The sequence below is a fragment of the Rutidosis leptorrhynchoides genome, chromosome 5 (assembly GCF_046630445.1).
Source record: "Rutidosis leptorrhynchoides isolate AG116_Rl617_1_P2 chromosome 5, CSIRO_AGI_Rlap_v1, whole genome shotgun sequence".
NCBI lineage: Eukaryota > Viridiplantae > Streptophyta > Magnoliopsida > Asterales > Asteraceae > Rutidosis > Rutidosis leptorrhynchoides.
Window position 1 is genome coordinate 418,616,698 of NC_092337.1, and position 17,373 is coordinate 418,634,070.

Below are 17,373 nucleotides of genomic sequence, written 5' to 3' on the forward strand. Positions count from 1 at the left end.
AAACGAAAAGTAAGATTCAAAGCTTCAAAAAAGTCAACGCCTAACAGTGATAACCTACATTTTCATGGAAAGTTTTCATTGATCTAGCGAAGACAAACATCTTCAAGTTGGCACTTCTATAGCAGCCACCGTCTTCAAGTTGGCATGATCTGCATAGACATTGGACAACGAACATAACCATAAAAATGGATGAAATTGAGCGAGACCAAAAGCAGCTAAGCTTGCAGAGTTTAATCAGACAAGCAACAAGTTCAAAGACACCATGATGTAAGTAGAAAAACTTTTGTTAGCACTTCAGTTGTGTAACTGAATAAATTATGGTTAATGTTTTGCATAAATTAGAATATGCAACTTCTATGTACACCAAATGATATTAGAACATATAGTATGAAGAAAAAGAATGAGACAGTTATGTAACCAGGATACTTTCAAAAACAGCACAATGCTTAATAGTTGGATTTATGAATAAGCGCGCAGCCGCTGCATATAAAAAATACGTACCTCACCTGGGCAGGTGGTTCACAGCTCATGGCATTGGGTTGTTGATACTTGAGTTGAGGTCGAGGGTGTAGGAACCTGACATTAATTATAAACATGTTAGAAAGCCAGATTACTGGATTACAACTGTGAAAGTTAAGGTCCCATTTGGTTATAAATGGGTCGAGTTTTATTTCCAGCATATATAATAGAACAATATGAAGAAAAAAAAAGAAAGAATCAGACTGAGTAACTAAATTGGTTTGTCTTACAAGTTACAATTTGGGTTTCAAATAAAAGACTTTTTTATTTGCAAATTGCAAGGAGATTTCATTTTTCATTTAAAGATGTTAGGAATATTTTTCTCACAACATAGTAAAGTAATCATTATGCTAGCCTTAAATGATGACTGTAAATTGGGAGAAAGCACAGATCAGAACCATTTCCAATTGAAGAGAGGAAAGTTATTACCGATGGTCAATTTTTTGGGTTAAGGATGTGAAAAAAATGGGAGATGGAAGGAATTAATTAGGTTGGTGAAAGTTGGGAGTTGGCCGGAAAAATTAAAATACACCGGTTGGAGACGTTGGGCATGAGTGCTGTAAAGCAATTTCTAATCACTAATACTAATACTAACATTTTCTTATGTGATCTTATAACTCAATAATAACTTCCAAAAAAAAATTATTAAAAGGATGAACCAATCCTGACTCCACCTGGCTTAAGCCCCTACTAAATATGAAGCGATTCAACCAAACCCCATAACCCACACATATAACCTGCAAGTCTGTAACTAAGGACAGACAGATTCAAATATGAAATAAATAAAAAACTCACAATCGTTGAAGAAGATGATGTTTGTGATGGCAGAGGATGTCTGGTGCTGGAAACAACTTGAGATATTGAAGACCTAAACGCACCAATAATTTTGGTTTTTGAGGCCTGAAGAGCACTCAGTGCTTCTACTTGTTCAACCTGACGAGCAATCAGTGGTTCAAGAGCATCCATCATTTTATATACAAAATCCTTGAGTGATGCTTGACGGGTAATTAGTGCGGTTGCTTGTGCTACTACTTGACCATGCTGCCTATAATACGCTACCATATGTTCCCTATGTCTTTTAGGCAAGATACATAATAAACATCTGATCTGCATCGTCTTTGAAATCAAGGGTTCAAGATCGTTAACTAATTGCATTAACATATCCACAATATCTCTCAATCTAGACACTATCTCCTCTATTTGAACCCTCTCAGAAGATTCAATTTGGGTCTCTTTTTTCTTGGTCCATATTTTTTGTATATCATTCAAAAGGTTCTCGATAACTACCTTTTTCTCAGTAATTATACTGTCCTGCTCTAGTAATGCTTTTAGTTTCCTCAGAAGATCTTCAATGTCTGCCTTTATCTGCTCCTTCACCTCTTTCTCTTTCATTGCTTCTGTATGTTGTTCCTGCATGCAAGTTAAGTAACTTGAGACAAGGTATCCCTTGAGTTACTCTTGTTATTAAGACAAAAGGTCCATAGGAACACTCTATTATTCAATCAGTTTCATGCAGTTGAAAATCACACACAGTAATATAATCGATACGTGGAAAGTACAAATAAATAAAATGATGAAAGTACCTTTACGGTGAATGTGGCAGTTGGGGATTTCTCAAGCAAGAACTTTCTAGCTTCAGTAGATATATTAACCTTGCATGTATCCCTTGTCCCACAATCTACTTTCAAGCTAATCAAGTTGCTAAATGGCGAAGGCTGACCAGATACTAACTCCGGGAATGAGGAAATACACTGCACATATAATAAAGATTATTTATGCATACAAAGATTAATTATGCATATAAATAAATAAACAAGTTCTATACCCGTTCACCTTTCAAAGATCTTGAATAGCACGGCTAATGAAAACCACACATTATATATAAATATGGAAAAAACTATGCATACAGATCTACTTCATTTCTGTTCAATTGTAATAACCAACTCTAATTATGTATGCTAAGAAAATGGTATCAGTACTCATGTAAGAATAATGTTAACATATCATTAAAGCCCATACTAGATCACCGTACCTCAACAATGTCCACGTTAAGCGTCAGAAATCTGACACTACGTAGGTCCTGAAGCAAGTTAATAATACCACGAGCCTCTTCCTGCATATATGGCTGATTTGAAAAATATATGGACAAGCTGATAGTTACTTTGTTCACAGAATGAAAACACTTTTTAAACCACTGTGGAGGATCGTAACCTTTGTAGTAGAATGACGAAAATCCTGATTGAATATTCAAGTCCTTAATTGAGCAATCAATTATAGTTAGACTCTCAAGTTGAGGTGCAATCACATTGATAGCATTTGAGTCTGTGTCATTAATAAGTCTAAGTCTGAGATTAGAAAGTCGGGGGGTGTTAATGTCAAAAACCTTAGCCATTACCGTAACACGTTCTAAAGTGAGGTCACCGACTTGATTAAATAAATATGGGAACTGTATTTAATTTTTTTTACTCGTCGTATTTGTTAATTGTCAGACTATTTGTAGTGATTGGGGGTCTGCGGTGAATTGATTTTGTTGGATCACAGCCTTAGGGATTGCAATGGATACCCGATCAAGTGGATATCCATCCGATCCACCCGATTATTCGTGAATATGGACGATCTAAATGGATATGAACGAAAAAATTTCATCTACGGATGAACCCGCTTTCACCCGAAATAACTAAATATATAAATTTATCACTCAAATTAGTATCATTTATGTAGTGATAGTTCATTAATTATATTCATATTCATCTTTCGTTATATTTTCTCTAAAAATATAACTTTATTCTTATATTTTATTTTGTTTAATTTATTTAAATGTATTTATCGTACTTTGATGGTTTAAATGTGATTTCATGTAATTAAAAGTAAGCAACTTACATGTCGATATCTTTACACATTTAATAAGCTATTTATTGAATATTTGTTATATAGATTAGTAAAAATGTGACTTTCGGTCGCATAAACTATTAAAAAATATTACTTTTGATCGTATATAATGAACCACCGCTTATAATTGTTAAAAATAAGATAAATCTAAACGGATATGGATAATTATCCATTAACCCGCTTCACCCGACGGATATGGATATGGATGGATGAAAACTAAAAAAAATAAATGGATATGGATATGGATACGGCCTCATCCGTCCATATTCGATCTATTGCCATCCCTAATCACAGGTCCTAACAATTCAAATGAAAAACAAAATACAGAATATAATTTATTTTTGTGTCGTGAATTTGCAAAAAAAAATAAAGAGCAAATGATATGCGTAGGACTACATGGCTACGGCTGCATCTTTTCATTCACATTAAAGTGGATATAAATAACTAAAACAAAGAGATATTCTAGCAACTAACTAGCACACGTTTTTTTATGGACCCATTATCAACCCACATTCCTAAACTGATTGTAACGACCCTGGAATTTCCAACGTTTATTTATTAATAATTGTTATTATTAATACTTGTGATTAAACGAATGTATGTTATTACATTTACATGTTGCCATGATTACCCGTACTTGACTTTAATTGCCCGAAACGTCTTTGTGACACACGAAACTTACACGAATAATATTTTCAAGTATTATTTACATTCATGATTAATTTTATTAATCATTTTGATTAACTAAGACTATTAGTTAGTTACTTGGGCTTTAATTGGTTTAACTTGTGATTTATGGAACTTGAGCTTGTTTAAAGTTAATGGACTCATGATTAGGAGCTTATAGGCCCACCCTACATTTTAAATGGACTTAATTAGCCCATAAGACTTGTAACTATTACTTGTATATGGTAACTAGTTAGTTAAGGAGATAAGAATCTAGTTTGTCCATAATCCCCATGAACTAACACCAAGTATCCAACTTTTAAGACTTTTCATCTAAGTAACCAACAAACAAATCCTTCCCCTCTTCCTTTTGCTGCCGACCGTGGGCTTCTTCCATGGGGGAGTGGGTTTTATTTTCAAACTTTGATTTATTTCTTACTTGTAGCCTTCACATGTTCATTACACTTCACACACACCTTACTTTCTTCCAACTTTTCTCTCTTTCTCTCAAGTTCTTGTAAGCATTATGAACTTCTTTTCTTCCTTTTCTTTTCTTACAAAACCGTGACATATTCACCTCTAATCATCATCATCATTTGTTGTTTGATACTTGTTGCTCATTGTTGTTAGTTACTTGTCTTTGTTAGTTAGTTACTTACATGTTATTATGAATCAAACTCACTAGTTTGTTCATCACTTTATCTTGTATTAACAAGAACATTCAAGAACTAAACTCTCTAGTTTAGGTTCTACATATACTTTCTTTAAAGATTGCAAGTTCATGTGTTGATTAAAATCATACTTGTGATTCATAAAGTAAACTTCAAGTTTACATTCTTAAAGATCAAACTTTGGTTTGAATCTTTAAAAGTATGAACAACCATGAACAAATTACATGTTTACTTAGTTTACTTCTTCATTCTTGCACTTTAATTTCATGTAACTAGTTTAAATGGTCAAGTACTACAAGTTAGTCTTGATCTCATTAATCTTGAACTAAAAGTTAACTTTGAAAGTTCAAGAACATGTAAATAAGTTTTCTTTAAATATAACTTTGTATACTTATGCTTGATCTAGACTTTTGGGTCTTGGATCTTCAAGATCTAACTAAGAACTATGTTCTACATTTTAAGATCTTGATTAGTTAGTTTACTTTCAAGTTTATAGTTCTACATTACTTTCATATTTCATGTATGTGTTAAAACTAAGACTTTGATGTAACTTTGGTTCATCAAAACACTTACAACTCTTAAGTGAAGTTGTGCTACATGTCTTAGACTTGCACAAGGGTTATGATGGTCAAAACTTGGTAAATATGATGTAAACACATCAATGAGTTGTACACTTGAAGCTATAGGCATCAAGGATGAGAACCATGATGAACATCAAACACCAAACCCACCGGAACCCATTATTTTTCTGCTTACTGTTCTCTGCCTACTGTTTTGCTGTTTCTGTAACAGACCAGTAGACCTGGGCTACTGAGACCTTGATTTTCAGATAGATATTTTCGAGTAGATAACTTTTCATATAGGACTCGTCTTAATCCGAGTTACGGTTTAGAATTTATGGCCCTCCGATCGTCACTATGTCCTTTAACGTTGTGCAGAAATTTCTGACCTACTCGCACTTAGACCGTTGCCACGGTCAAACGAAGACGAGTTTGCTTCTGTAAATTTTACCACACTTAAAGGACTCATATACGGAGCCATGGCCACTGTTCTCACCTTAATTCAGTAAGGGTAGAGGCCGTGGTGACTGATCGAAGTCAGCTTTTGTTTTAAACTACTTTCATGAACGAAACCTACTTTACACCTTTTGTTAAATGATGAATGATGATGACCCTTAAGACCTTATTTACATACTTTTATACCTATTAAGACGATTTACTGACTTAGTACTATTTGCCTTAGGTTGAGGACCTTCGGACCGATTACTTGCACACCTTTTCCGAACTGACTTTACGACTACATTATCATTGTGAGTTATAGCATTCCCTTTTTACTTTAACTTATTTTGGGAACTGAGAATACATGCGGATTTTATGTTTTACATACTAGGCACGAGTACTTAAACTTATATATGTGTGGGTTATACAACGGCATAAACATTCCCTTTAGCTCGGTAACGTTTAATCATTGGTTTTTGAACCATGAACGCGAATCTTAGATATGGATCCATAGGGTTTGACATCCCCACTCGGGCTAGTAGCGCTAGCATTTAACGAGTGTTTAATACTGTGACGATCGCTCCAAATCCATATGGACGAACACGTCATTAATTGATTTCATTGCGAGGTATTTGACCTCTATATGATACGTTTTATAAACATTGCATTCTTTTGAAAAGGCGCACCATAAATGAATATTTAAATCAAAGGTTTTCGACATATGATGATTTTTACATATAGACAATCACCATAAATAATAGTTTACAACAGTATTTCCGTTGACAATGCAGTCAAAATAAGATACATGGTGATGATTTGGTGAATGCAACGTTTCCTTGAAAATATGTCATGTAAGACTCCATGCACATAGCTTGTCTAACATCTAAGCAAACAGCGGAAGACTTCTAGGGAACCTGAGAATAAACATGCTTCAAGTGTCAACACAAAGGTTGGTGAGTTCATAGTTTTAATATTACACATAATCCGTATATCAATGTGGATTACAAAAGTTCAGTTGTTTCATTCAAAACGTTTATCATTATGTTTTAAATAAAAGGTGGACCACAAGATTTCAGTTGTTTCATCCGAAACGTTTATCAATCGGTTCTACAAAATTGAGCACCCTGGTAACTAAACTTTAACGTATATATAATTTGTACCCTTTGTATAATCATCTTAATAATACACGCAAACCAACGTGTACGCTTCTCAAATAGCATACGTCCGTTAAAAGGCTAGCGCTCTAGCTCGGACGGGGATGTCAAGCCCTATGGATCCATATACTACTACTCGCGCCCACCAGTTCTTATAACTGGCAGTTACTAGTTACCAAAGCTAAGGGATTTTCGGTTCAAACTCAGTGTAGAATTTAGTATGTACTTGTATCTACTGCGTTTAAAATAAAGTGCATGTATTCTCAGCCCAAAAATATATATTGCAAAAGCAATTAAAAAATGGATCAATGAAACTCACACAAAATCAGTTTTAGTATTTGTATCCATTTAGTAAAACAGTTTATAAAACTGCGCATGTATTCTCAGCCCAAAAATATAGTTTGAAAAAGGGATCATATGAAACTCACTGTTTAATATTGATATACAATATTGTAGGAAAGCATGTAGACGCATCGGAGATAATAACACGAGGTTTGATTCACAAAAATACCCCCGAACATTACCCATAACCTCCTTGGCAATAACCCATATTTTCCTTAGCTCTAGCTCTCTCGGAAACTCGTTTTGAAAATTACTTGGACAGTACTCCGTCGTAATATTTTATGTACATTATTATTTTTGTATCGCAAAAATAATAATACTAATAATAAGATTAATAAGATTAATAATAATCTTAATAATAATAATAATAATAATAATAATAATAATAATAATAATAATAAATATTATACGGAGTAATATATATTTGTGTATGTGTGTTTTATTTTTCATTCGAGCAAAACACCTGAATTTATAGTACCTGGCCTGGAATCTGGAGTCATGCGACTCGCATGGAAATGGCCTTCTGGCCATGCGACTCGCATGAGGACCAGGGACAGCTCACATTGTTTTGGCTCCTAGCTTGTCGACATAATATAAAATAAATATAAATATAATATATATAATTTAAATTAATTAATTATATATTATATTAAATTCACGTGCATAGTTGACTTGTAATTTTTGTTCCGATAAGTCGTACGTTGTCACTCGACTTATGTCCCGGTTCCGGTTTTTCGAACGCCCTTTCGTACGCTGAGAAAACTTGTACTTTACGTTTCGTGAATCGTACCTTTGTCAAAATATAGTCTTAAATCATCCATAAAATATACCACTGTAGCAAAGTTACTGTAGCAAAGGCAATTTTTACTGTAGCAATTCACTGTAGCAAAGTCAATTTCACTGTAGCAAATAGTGATTTTCAAAAACACTGTAGCATTTTGGGTACTGTAGCAATTTGAAATGTTACTATCGTTTACTAAATAACTTGAAATTATATATATGTATATATCTTTTTAATATATATAAATCAGTTTTTTTAAATACACATTGGAAGTTATTTATAAATAAATTTTAATAATAAATATTTCAACTTATCATATATATTCAAATAGATATTTAAACCAATAAGTTTAATGTACGGTATCAGACAATTAATACATTGTTACCTTTTCATGTTATAGTATATATGTATCTATTTACATATAATTGTTCGCGAATCGTCGAAAACAACCGAAGGGTATTTAAATATATAAAAGTAATTCAAAAATTTTGAGATTCAGTTTTACAGACTTTGATTATCGTGTTGGAAATGTTAATCATACAAAGATTAAGTTTAAATTTAGTCGAAATTTCTGGGTCATCACAAATACTTTGTATACATACGCACTTGCCAAGTGTACTTTCAGGGGGTATAAACGTTAAGTTAGTTACCAAGTGCCCACGGTTAACATATACTTTATCATACTATTTTGAAACGCTCTTTGTAGCACTGAAATCTCATGGCCTACCTTACATACTGTTATACTTAAACTATAGCTCACCAACCTTTGTGTTGACGTTTTTAAGCATGTTTTCCTCAGGTGCTTGAGGTTAGCTTCCGCTGTGTACTAGTCGTGCTGTAGACACCCGCTGCTTAGAGTTGTCGTCGCATGAACTACTTTATCTTGCATTCATACTTTACTACTTTTGAACTATGACTTGTAACGACCGTTGTGGTCACATACACTTATTATTTGCTTCTACTTAGTGAAGCATGCTTTTGGATTGTAAAACATTCGATGTTGGATTAGACATCACTTTATTTATGAATGCAAACTCTTTTTGAAAACGCATATAGTACTTAACCTTGTAATGATCCTGTTGTTGATGATTCGTACACGATGGTTTTGTACGGGGCATCACACTTGTGGTTGTTGCTAAATACCAATTCAGAAAACTACCGACTCAAATATTAATTAAACTTATAACATCTAAGTAAATATTAATTAATCAAAACTTAGCATAAAATGTTGTCCAAACATTGTGATATAACCGATTAAATCCAACAGATTTTTGTACCTTTTTGTTGACTAGAACGTTGATTTTGTTGTGTAGTGGTAGTGTGGTGTTTTGATATGGGTTAGGAGTATTGTGATGATATGTTAAAATATAATTGGTTAAGTATTAAAAGGAGTAAAAATAAGATTTTTAAAATAATAAAAATTAATAAAATTGCAACCCACTCCGTTGATTCTTTAGTTGCAGGGCAAAGAAGGCCTCAAAAAATGCCCCATCCCACACATTGATACACCATAAATTGGTGTTGGTTGCTTGCCACCTAGGCTTGCCACGCCCCCAAACTTAACCGATACAATCGGTCTTATGGAAAATATCCCGCCATCTGTTATTGGAATTGGTAACGATATCGACACAACACGGGTCGAGTTGGGACGTGAAATTAGGTTTTAGTTTTGAATAGTACTGATTTTATGGATAACGGTGAAATTATATCGGGGGAAAAAATGAAAACTTTATAACCGAACACTTTCATCATACAATGAAAGAGCCAACAAAACCAACAATTATAAAGAAAAATCAACGAGCTTCGAAACTAGAAAATGATATAACTTTACTACATGCTATTTACGAGCGAGTCACGATCCACGAGAATGGTCTGCATCCATTTCTTCAGCGGCGGAACTTAAACTCGACTACAGAAGGGGCGAGTCTAAAAATTTAATAAATTTTTCATTGTCAGGCGAACACTAAAAAAAACCTTATTTTTTGGTAAAAAAAAAAATTTTTAGTGTAAAATTTTTTTTCCCGTTAAATCCAGGGGGACGGATACCCCCTTTGGGTTGCTCTATGTTCCGCCACTGCATTTCTTGTTTCTCTCCATGCACTTTTTGTTAGGAAATATGGATTGTCCAATAAAACTAGAATCATGAATTACTTTCTCAATAGAGTATTTCGCCCCTATGGGTCTTGGGTTGCACGAAATCAATATTGGGATAAGACTAGTTTTAACAATCTTTTTCAAGACCAAGAAAAATTGTCCTTGCAAAAGTATAATGCAGGAAATGTTTGCTAGAATGATGAGAGTGTGAGAGAGGAAAAAAAATCTGAAACCTTTTTCTCAAATGAATGTGCATTTTATTTATAGTTGACCAATGTGTGAATCAAGAGGCACAACCTTTCATAAGTGACCATAATGAAATGGTACACCTCTTGGGAATCAACACCACTTATTTGGTGTCTAAATATGTTGTTTCAATGATAAAAACATTTCCAAAGTGACCAGAAAATGCCAAGCAACGTTTTGAACCAACATGCCTTTTGGATCAAAAGGCACCCTTTCAGATTCCAGGCTACAAGTCGCGCCGCGGCCTTACACCATACCTAACGTCCACTAGTTTGGCAAAATTCGGTAACCAATTCTGCCTTGGGGCCGCGTTGCGCCTCATATGGCCGCGGTGCGGTGTTGTGATGACCCGAAATTTTCTGACCAAATTTAAACTTAATCTTTGTATGATTAACATTTCCGACACGATAAGCAAAGTCTGTAAAACTGAATCTCAAAATTTTTGAACTACTTTTATATATTTAAATACCCTTCGGTTGTTTTCGACGATTCGCGAACAATTATATGTAAATAGATACATATATACTATAACTTGAAAAGGTAACAATGTATTAATTGTTTGATACCGTACATTAAACTTATTGGTTTAAATATCTATTTGAATATATATGATAAGTTGAAATATTTATTATTAAAATTTATTTATAAATAACTTCCAATGTGTATTTAAAAACTGATTTATGTATATTAAAAAGATATATACATATATATAATTTCAAGTTATTTAGTAAACGATAGTAACATTCGTTTATTGATTCGATTGATATTTAGATAAGTTAACTAAAGCGTTTAAGATGAACCGGTAAAACACTAATTTGCTACAGTATTTTCAAATTGCTACAGTACCCAAAATGCTACAGTGTTTTCGAAAATCACTATTTGCTACAGTGAATTGTTATAGTAGAAATTGTATTTGCTACAGTGAATTGCTACAGTGAAAATTGACTTTGCTACAGTAACTTTGTTACAGTAAAACACTATTTTAAAATGTATTTTAACAAATATCGAGACAATGATTTATAGAAGTAAATGACCAAAACACTCAAATGTATAAGTTATATTTCGAGTGATATAATTTAGGGATAATTTAAGGCTATATTTTGACTAAGGTACGTGTCCCAAAATGTAATGTACAAGTTTTCTCAGCGTACGAAGGGACACTCGAAAAACCGGAACCGGGACATAAGTCGCGTAACAACGTACGACTTATCGGAACAAAAATTACAAGTTAACTATGCATGTAAATTTAATATAATATATAATTAATTATATAAATTAAATATATTATATATATTATTAATTATTATGTCGACAAACAAAAATACAAAAAAAATGTGAGCTGGATTTTGGGGCCATGCGATCGCATGGAAAATAGGCATAAAACCCATGCGATCGCATGGGGTCAGATTTCAGGAAAGGTCTATAAATTGAATTCGTTTTTGCTCAGTTTACACACTTATTACTCCGTATTTATTTTATTTAAATTATTATTATTATTATTATTATTATTATTATTATTATTATTATTATTATTATTATTATTATTATTATTATTATTATATTATTAAATTATTATTAATCTTAATATTTTAGTAATATTATACATAAAATATTACGACGAGGTTATGAGCATGTCGCTTTTAAAAATGAGTTTTACGAGCGGGATAGAACTAAGGAAATTATGGGCTATTGCCAAGGAGGTTATGGGTAATGTTCGGGGATATATTTATGAATCAAACCTAGTGTTTATCATCTCCGTTACGTCTACGTACTTTCCTACAATATTGAATCTCAATATTAATACGTAAGTACTTATATTTTATCTATTATATATTAATAGTGTATCCATGTCTAGTACTCGAGTATATATATTTATACATGTTTGTATGCTAAATTTCGTCGTTAAACAGTTTATAATGAATCACGAATTAAATCCATATATTACTGGTAAAAGGTATATGATATACATGTTTTTGGAAAGCTGGCGAAAAATCGATAACTTTTCATTTAGACACCGAATAGTTTTGATGAACGGATTAAAAGATATGATCAACTGAATTATGATTGACGTTAATTGCCATCCCTAATCACAGGTCCTAACAATTCAAATGAAAAACAAAATACAGAATATAATTTATTTTTGTGTCGTGAATTTGCAAAAAAAAATAAAGAGCAAATGATATGCGTAGGACTACATGGCTACGGCTGCATCTTTTCATTCACATTAAAGTGGATATAAATAATTAAAACAAAGAGATATTCTAGCAACTAACTAGCACACGTTTTTTTATGGACCCATTATCAACCCACATTCCTAAACTGATTGTAACGACCCTGGAATTTCCAACGTTTATTTATTAATAATTGTTATTATTAATACTTGTGATTAAACGAATGTATGTTATTACATTTACATGTTGCCATGATTACCCGTACTTGACTTTAATTGCCCGAAACGTCTTTGTGACACACGAAACTTACACGAATAATATTTTCAAGTATTATTTACATTCATGATTAATTTTATTAATCATTTTGATTAACTAAGACTATTAGTTAGTTACTTGGGCTTTAATTGGTTTAACTTGTGATTTATGGAACTTGAGCTTGTTTAAAGTTAATGGACTCATGATTAGGAGCTTATAGGCCCACCCTACATTTTAAATGGACTTAATTAGCCCATAAGACTTGTAACTATTACTTGTATATGGTAACTAGTTAGTTAAGGAGATAAGAATCTAGTTTGTCCATAATCCCCATGAACTAACACCAAGTATCCAACTTTTAAGACTTTTCATCTAAGTAACCAACAAACAAATCCTTCCCCTCTTCCTTTTGCTGCCGACCGTGGGCTTCTTCCATGGGGGAGTGGGTTTTATTTTCAAACTTTGATTTATTTCTTACTTGTAGCCTTCACATGTTCATTACACTTCACACACACCTTACTTTCTTCCAACTTTTCTCTCTTTCTCTCAAGTTCTTGTAAGCATTATGAACTTCTTTTCTTCCTTTTCTTTTCTTACAAAACCGTGACATATTCACCTCTAATCATCATCATCATTTGTTGTTTGATACTTGTTGCTCATTGTTGTTAGTTACTTGTCTTTGTTAGTTAGTTACTTACATGTTATTATGAATCAAACTCACTAGTTTGTTCATCACTTTATCTTGTATTAACAAGAACATTCAAGAACTAAACTCTCTAGTTTAGGTTCTACATATACTTTCTTTAAAGATTGCAAGTTCATGTGTTGATTAAAATCATACTTGTGATTCATAAAGTAAACTTCAAGTTTACATTCTTAAAGATCAAACTTTGGTTTGAATCTTTAAAAGTATGAACAACCATGAACAAATTACATGTTTACTTAGTTTACTTCTTCATTCTTGCACTTTAATTTCATGTAACTAGTTTAAATGGTCAAGTACTACAAGTTAGTCTTGATCTCATTAATCTTGAACTAAAAGTTAACTTTGAAAGTTCAAGAACATGTAAATAAGTTTTCTTTAAATATAACTTTGTATACTTATGCTTGATCTAGACTTTTGGGTCTTGGATCTTCAAGATCTAACTAAGAACTATGTTCTACATTTTAAGATCTTGATTAGTTAGTTTACTTTCAAGTTTATAGTTCTACATTACTTTCATATTTCATGTATGTGTTAAAACTAAGACTTTGATGTAACTTTGGTTCATCAAAACACTTACAACTCTTAAGTGAAGTTGTGCTACATGTCTTAGACTTGCACAAGGGTTATGATGGTCAAAACTTGGTAAATATGATGTAAACACATCAATGAGTTGTACACTTGAAGCTATAGGCATCAAGGATGAGAACCATGATGAACATCAAACACCAAACCCACCGGAACCCATTATTTTTCTGCTTACTGTTCTCTGCCTACTGTTTTGCTGTTTCTGTAACAGACCAGTAGACCTGGGCTACTGAGACCTTGATTTTCAGATAGATATTTTCGAGTAGATAACTTTTCATATAGGACTCGTCTTAATCCGAGTTACGGTTTAGAATTTATGGCCCTCCGATCGTCACTATGTCCTTTAACGTTGTGCAGAAATTTCTGACCTACTCGCACTTAGACCGTTGCCACGGTCAAACGAAGACGAGTTTGCTTCTGTAAATTTTACCACACTTAAAGGACTCATATACGGAGCCATGGCCACTGTTCTCACCTTAATTCAGTAAGGGTAGAGGCCGTGGTGACTGATCGAAGTCAGCTTTTGTTTTAAACTACTTTCATGAACGAAACCTACTTTACACCTTTTGTTAAATGATGAATGATGATGACCCTTAAGACCTTATTTACATACTTTTATACCTATTAAGACGATTTACTGACTTAGTACTATTTACCTTAGGTTGAGGACCTTCGGACCGATTACTTGCACACCTTTTCCGAACTGACTTTACGACTACATTATCATTGTGAGTTATAGCATTCCCTTTTTACTTTAACTTATTTTGGGAACTGAGAATACATGCGGATTTTATGTTTTACATACTAGGCACGAGTACTTAAACTTATATATGTGTGGGTTATACAACGGCATAAACATTCCCTTTAGCTCGGTAACGTTTAATCATTGGTTTTTGAACCATGAACGCGAATCTTAGATATGGATCCATAGGGTTTGACATCCCCACTCGGGCTAGTAGCGCTAGCATTTAACGAGTGTTTAATACTGTGACGATCGCTCCAAATCCATATGGATGAACACGTCATTAATTGATTTCATTGCGAGGTATTTGACCTCTATATGATACGTTTTATAAACATTGCATTCTTTTGAAAAGGCGCACCATAAATGAATATTTAAATCAAAGGTTTTCGACATATGATGATTTTTACATATAGACAATCACCATAAATAATAGTTTACAACAGTATTTCCGTTGACAATGCAGTCAAAATAAGATACATGGTGATGATTTGGTGAATGCAACGTTTCCTTGAAAATATGTCATGTAAGACTCCATGCACATAGCTTGTCTAACATCTAAGCAAACAGCGGAAGACTTCTAGGGAACCTGAGAATAAACATGCTTCAAGTGTCAACACAAAGGTTGGTGAGTTCATAGTTTTAATATTACACATAATCCGTATATCAATGTGGATTACAAAAGTTCAGTTGTTTCATTCAAAACGTTTATCATTATGTTTTAAATAAAAGGTGGACCACAAGATTTCAGTTGTTTCATCCGAAACGTTTATCAATCGGTTCTACAAAATTGAGCACCCTGGTAACTAAACTTTAACGTATATATAATTTGTACCCTTTGTATAATCATCTTAATAATACACGCAAACCAACGTGTACGCTTCTCAAATAGCATACGTCCGTTAAAAGGCTAGCGCTCTAGCTCGGACGGGGATGTCAAGCCCTATGGATCCATATACTACTACTCGCGCCCACCAGTTCTTATAACTGGCAGTTACTAGTTACCAAAGCTAAGGGATTTTCGGTTCAAACTCAGTGTAGAATTTAGTATGTACTTGTATCTACTGCGTTTAAAATAAAGTGCATGTATTCTCAGCCCAAAAATATATATTGCAAAAGCAATTAAAAAATGGATCAATGAAACTCACACAAAATCAGTTTTAGTATTTGTATCCATTTAGTAAAACAGTTTATAAAACTGCGCATGTATTCTCAGCCCAAAAATATAGTTTGAAAAAGGGATCATATGAAACTCACTGTTTAATATTGATATACAATATTGTAGGAAAGCATGTAGACGCATCGGAGATAATAACACGAGGTTTGATTCACAAAAATACCCCCGAACATTACCCATAACCTCCTTGGCAATAACCCATATTTTCCTTAGCTCTAGCTCTCTCGGAAACTCGTTTTGAAAATTACTTGGACAGTACTCCGTCGTAATATTTTATGTACATTATTATTTTTGTATCGCAAAAATAATAATACTAATAATAAGATTAATAAGATTAATAATAATCTTAATAATAATAATAATAATAATAATAATAATAATAATAATAATAATAATAATAATAATAATAAATATTATACGGAGTAATATATATTTGTGTATGTGTGTTTTATTTTTCATTCGAGCAAAACACCTGAATTTATAGTACCTGGCCTGGAATCTGGAGTCATGCGACTCGCATGGAAATGGCCTTCTGGCCATGCGACTCGCATGAGGACCAGGGACAGCTCACATTGTTTTGGCTCCTAGCTTGTCGACATAATATAAAATAAATATAAATATAATATATATAATTTAAATTAATTAATTATATATTATATTAAATTCACGTGCATAGTTGACTTGTAATTTTTGTTCCGATAAGTCGTACGTTGTCACTCGACTTATGTCCCGGTTCCGGTTTTTCGAACGCCCTTTCGTACGCTGAGAAAACTTGTACTTTACGTTTCGTGAATCGTACCTTTGTCAAAATATAGTCTTAAATCATCCATAAAATATACCACTGTAGCAAAGTTACTGTAGCAAAGGCAATTTTTACTGTAGCAATTCACTGTAGCAAAGTCAATTTCACTGTAGCAAATAGTGATTTTCAAAAACACTGTAGCATTTTGGGTACTGTAGCAATTTGAAATGTTACTATCGTTTACTAAATAACTTGAAATTATATATATGTATATATCTTTTTAATATATATAAATCAGTTTTTTTAAATACACATTGGAAGTTATTTATAAATAAATTTTAATAATAAATATTTCAACTTATCATATATATTCAAATAGATATTTAAACCAATAAGTTTAATGTACGGTATCAGACAATTAATACATTGTTACCTTTTCATGTTATAGTATATATGTATCTATTTACATATAATTGTTCGCGAATCGTCGAAAACAACCGAAGGGTATTTAAATATATAAAAGTAATTCAAAAATTTTGAGATTCAGTTTTACAGACTTTGATTATCGTGTTGGAAATGTTAATCATACAAAGATTAAGTTTAAATTTAGTCGAAATTTCTGGGTCATCACAAAT

The 17,373-nt window shown here is 32.7% G+C and overlaps 1 protein-coding gene across 4 annotated transcripts; it reads right to left on the reverse strand.

Annotated features, from left to right (window-relative positions):
- LOC139847824 (uncharacterized) lies at window positions 1-2,931 on the reverse strand. 4 transcript variants are annotated; one of them, XM_071837550.1, is made up of 6 exons: window positions 2,552-2,931; window positions 2,103-2,270; window positions 1,807-1,929; window positions 1,315-1,452; window positions 502-576; window positions 1-149 (listed from the first exon to the last, which is right to left on the reverse strand). In XM_071837550.1, the coding sequence occupies exons 1-5, from the start codon at window positions 2,909-2,911 to the stop codon at window positions 520-522; spliced, it is 846 nt and encodes a 281-aa protein (XP_071693651.1). In that variant the 5' UTR covers window positions 2,912-2,931; the 3' UTR covers window positions 1-149; window positions 502-519. The 4 variants fall into 4 exon arrangements, with proteins under 4 accessions (XP_071693651.1, XP_071693650.1, XP_071693649.1 ...); XM_071837549.1 differs by having other exon boundaries at window positions 1,315-1,635; XM_071837548.1 differs by having other exon boundaries at window positions 507-576; window positions 1,315-1,929.
- Between the last annotated feature and the right edge of the window lie 14,442 nt (window positions 2,932-17,373).

Excerpts from the sequence above, each read along its gene's own strand:
- LOC139847824 (XM_071837548.1), bottom strand. The coding sequence starts at position 2,911 with ATGGCTAAGGTTTTTGACATTAACACCCCCCGACTTTCTAATCTCAGA. Across the intron at positions 2,271-2,551 it reads TTAACGTGGACATTGTTGAG|TGTATTTCCTCATTCCCGGA; the intron begins GTACGGTGATCT and ends TTATATGTGCAG. Across the intron at positions 577-1,314 it reads CATCATCTTCTTCAACGATT|GTTCCTACACCCTCGACCTC; the intron begins GTGAGTTTTTTA and ends AATTAATGTCAG.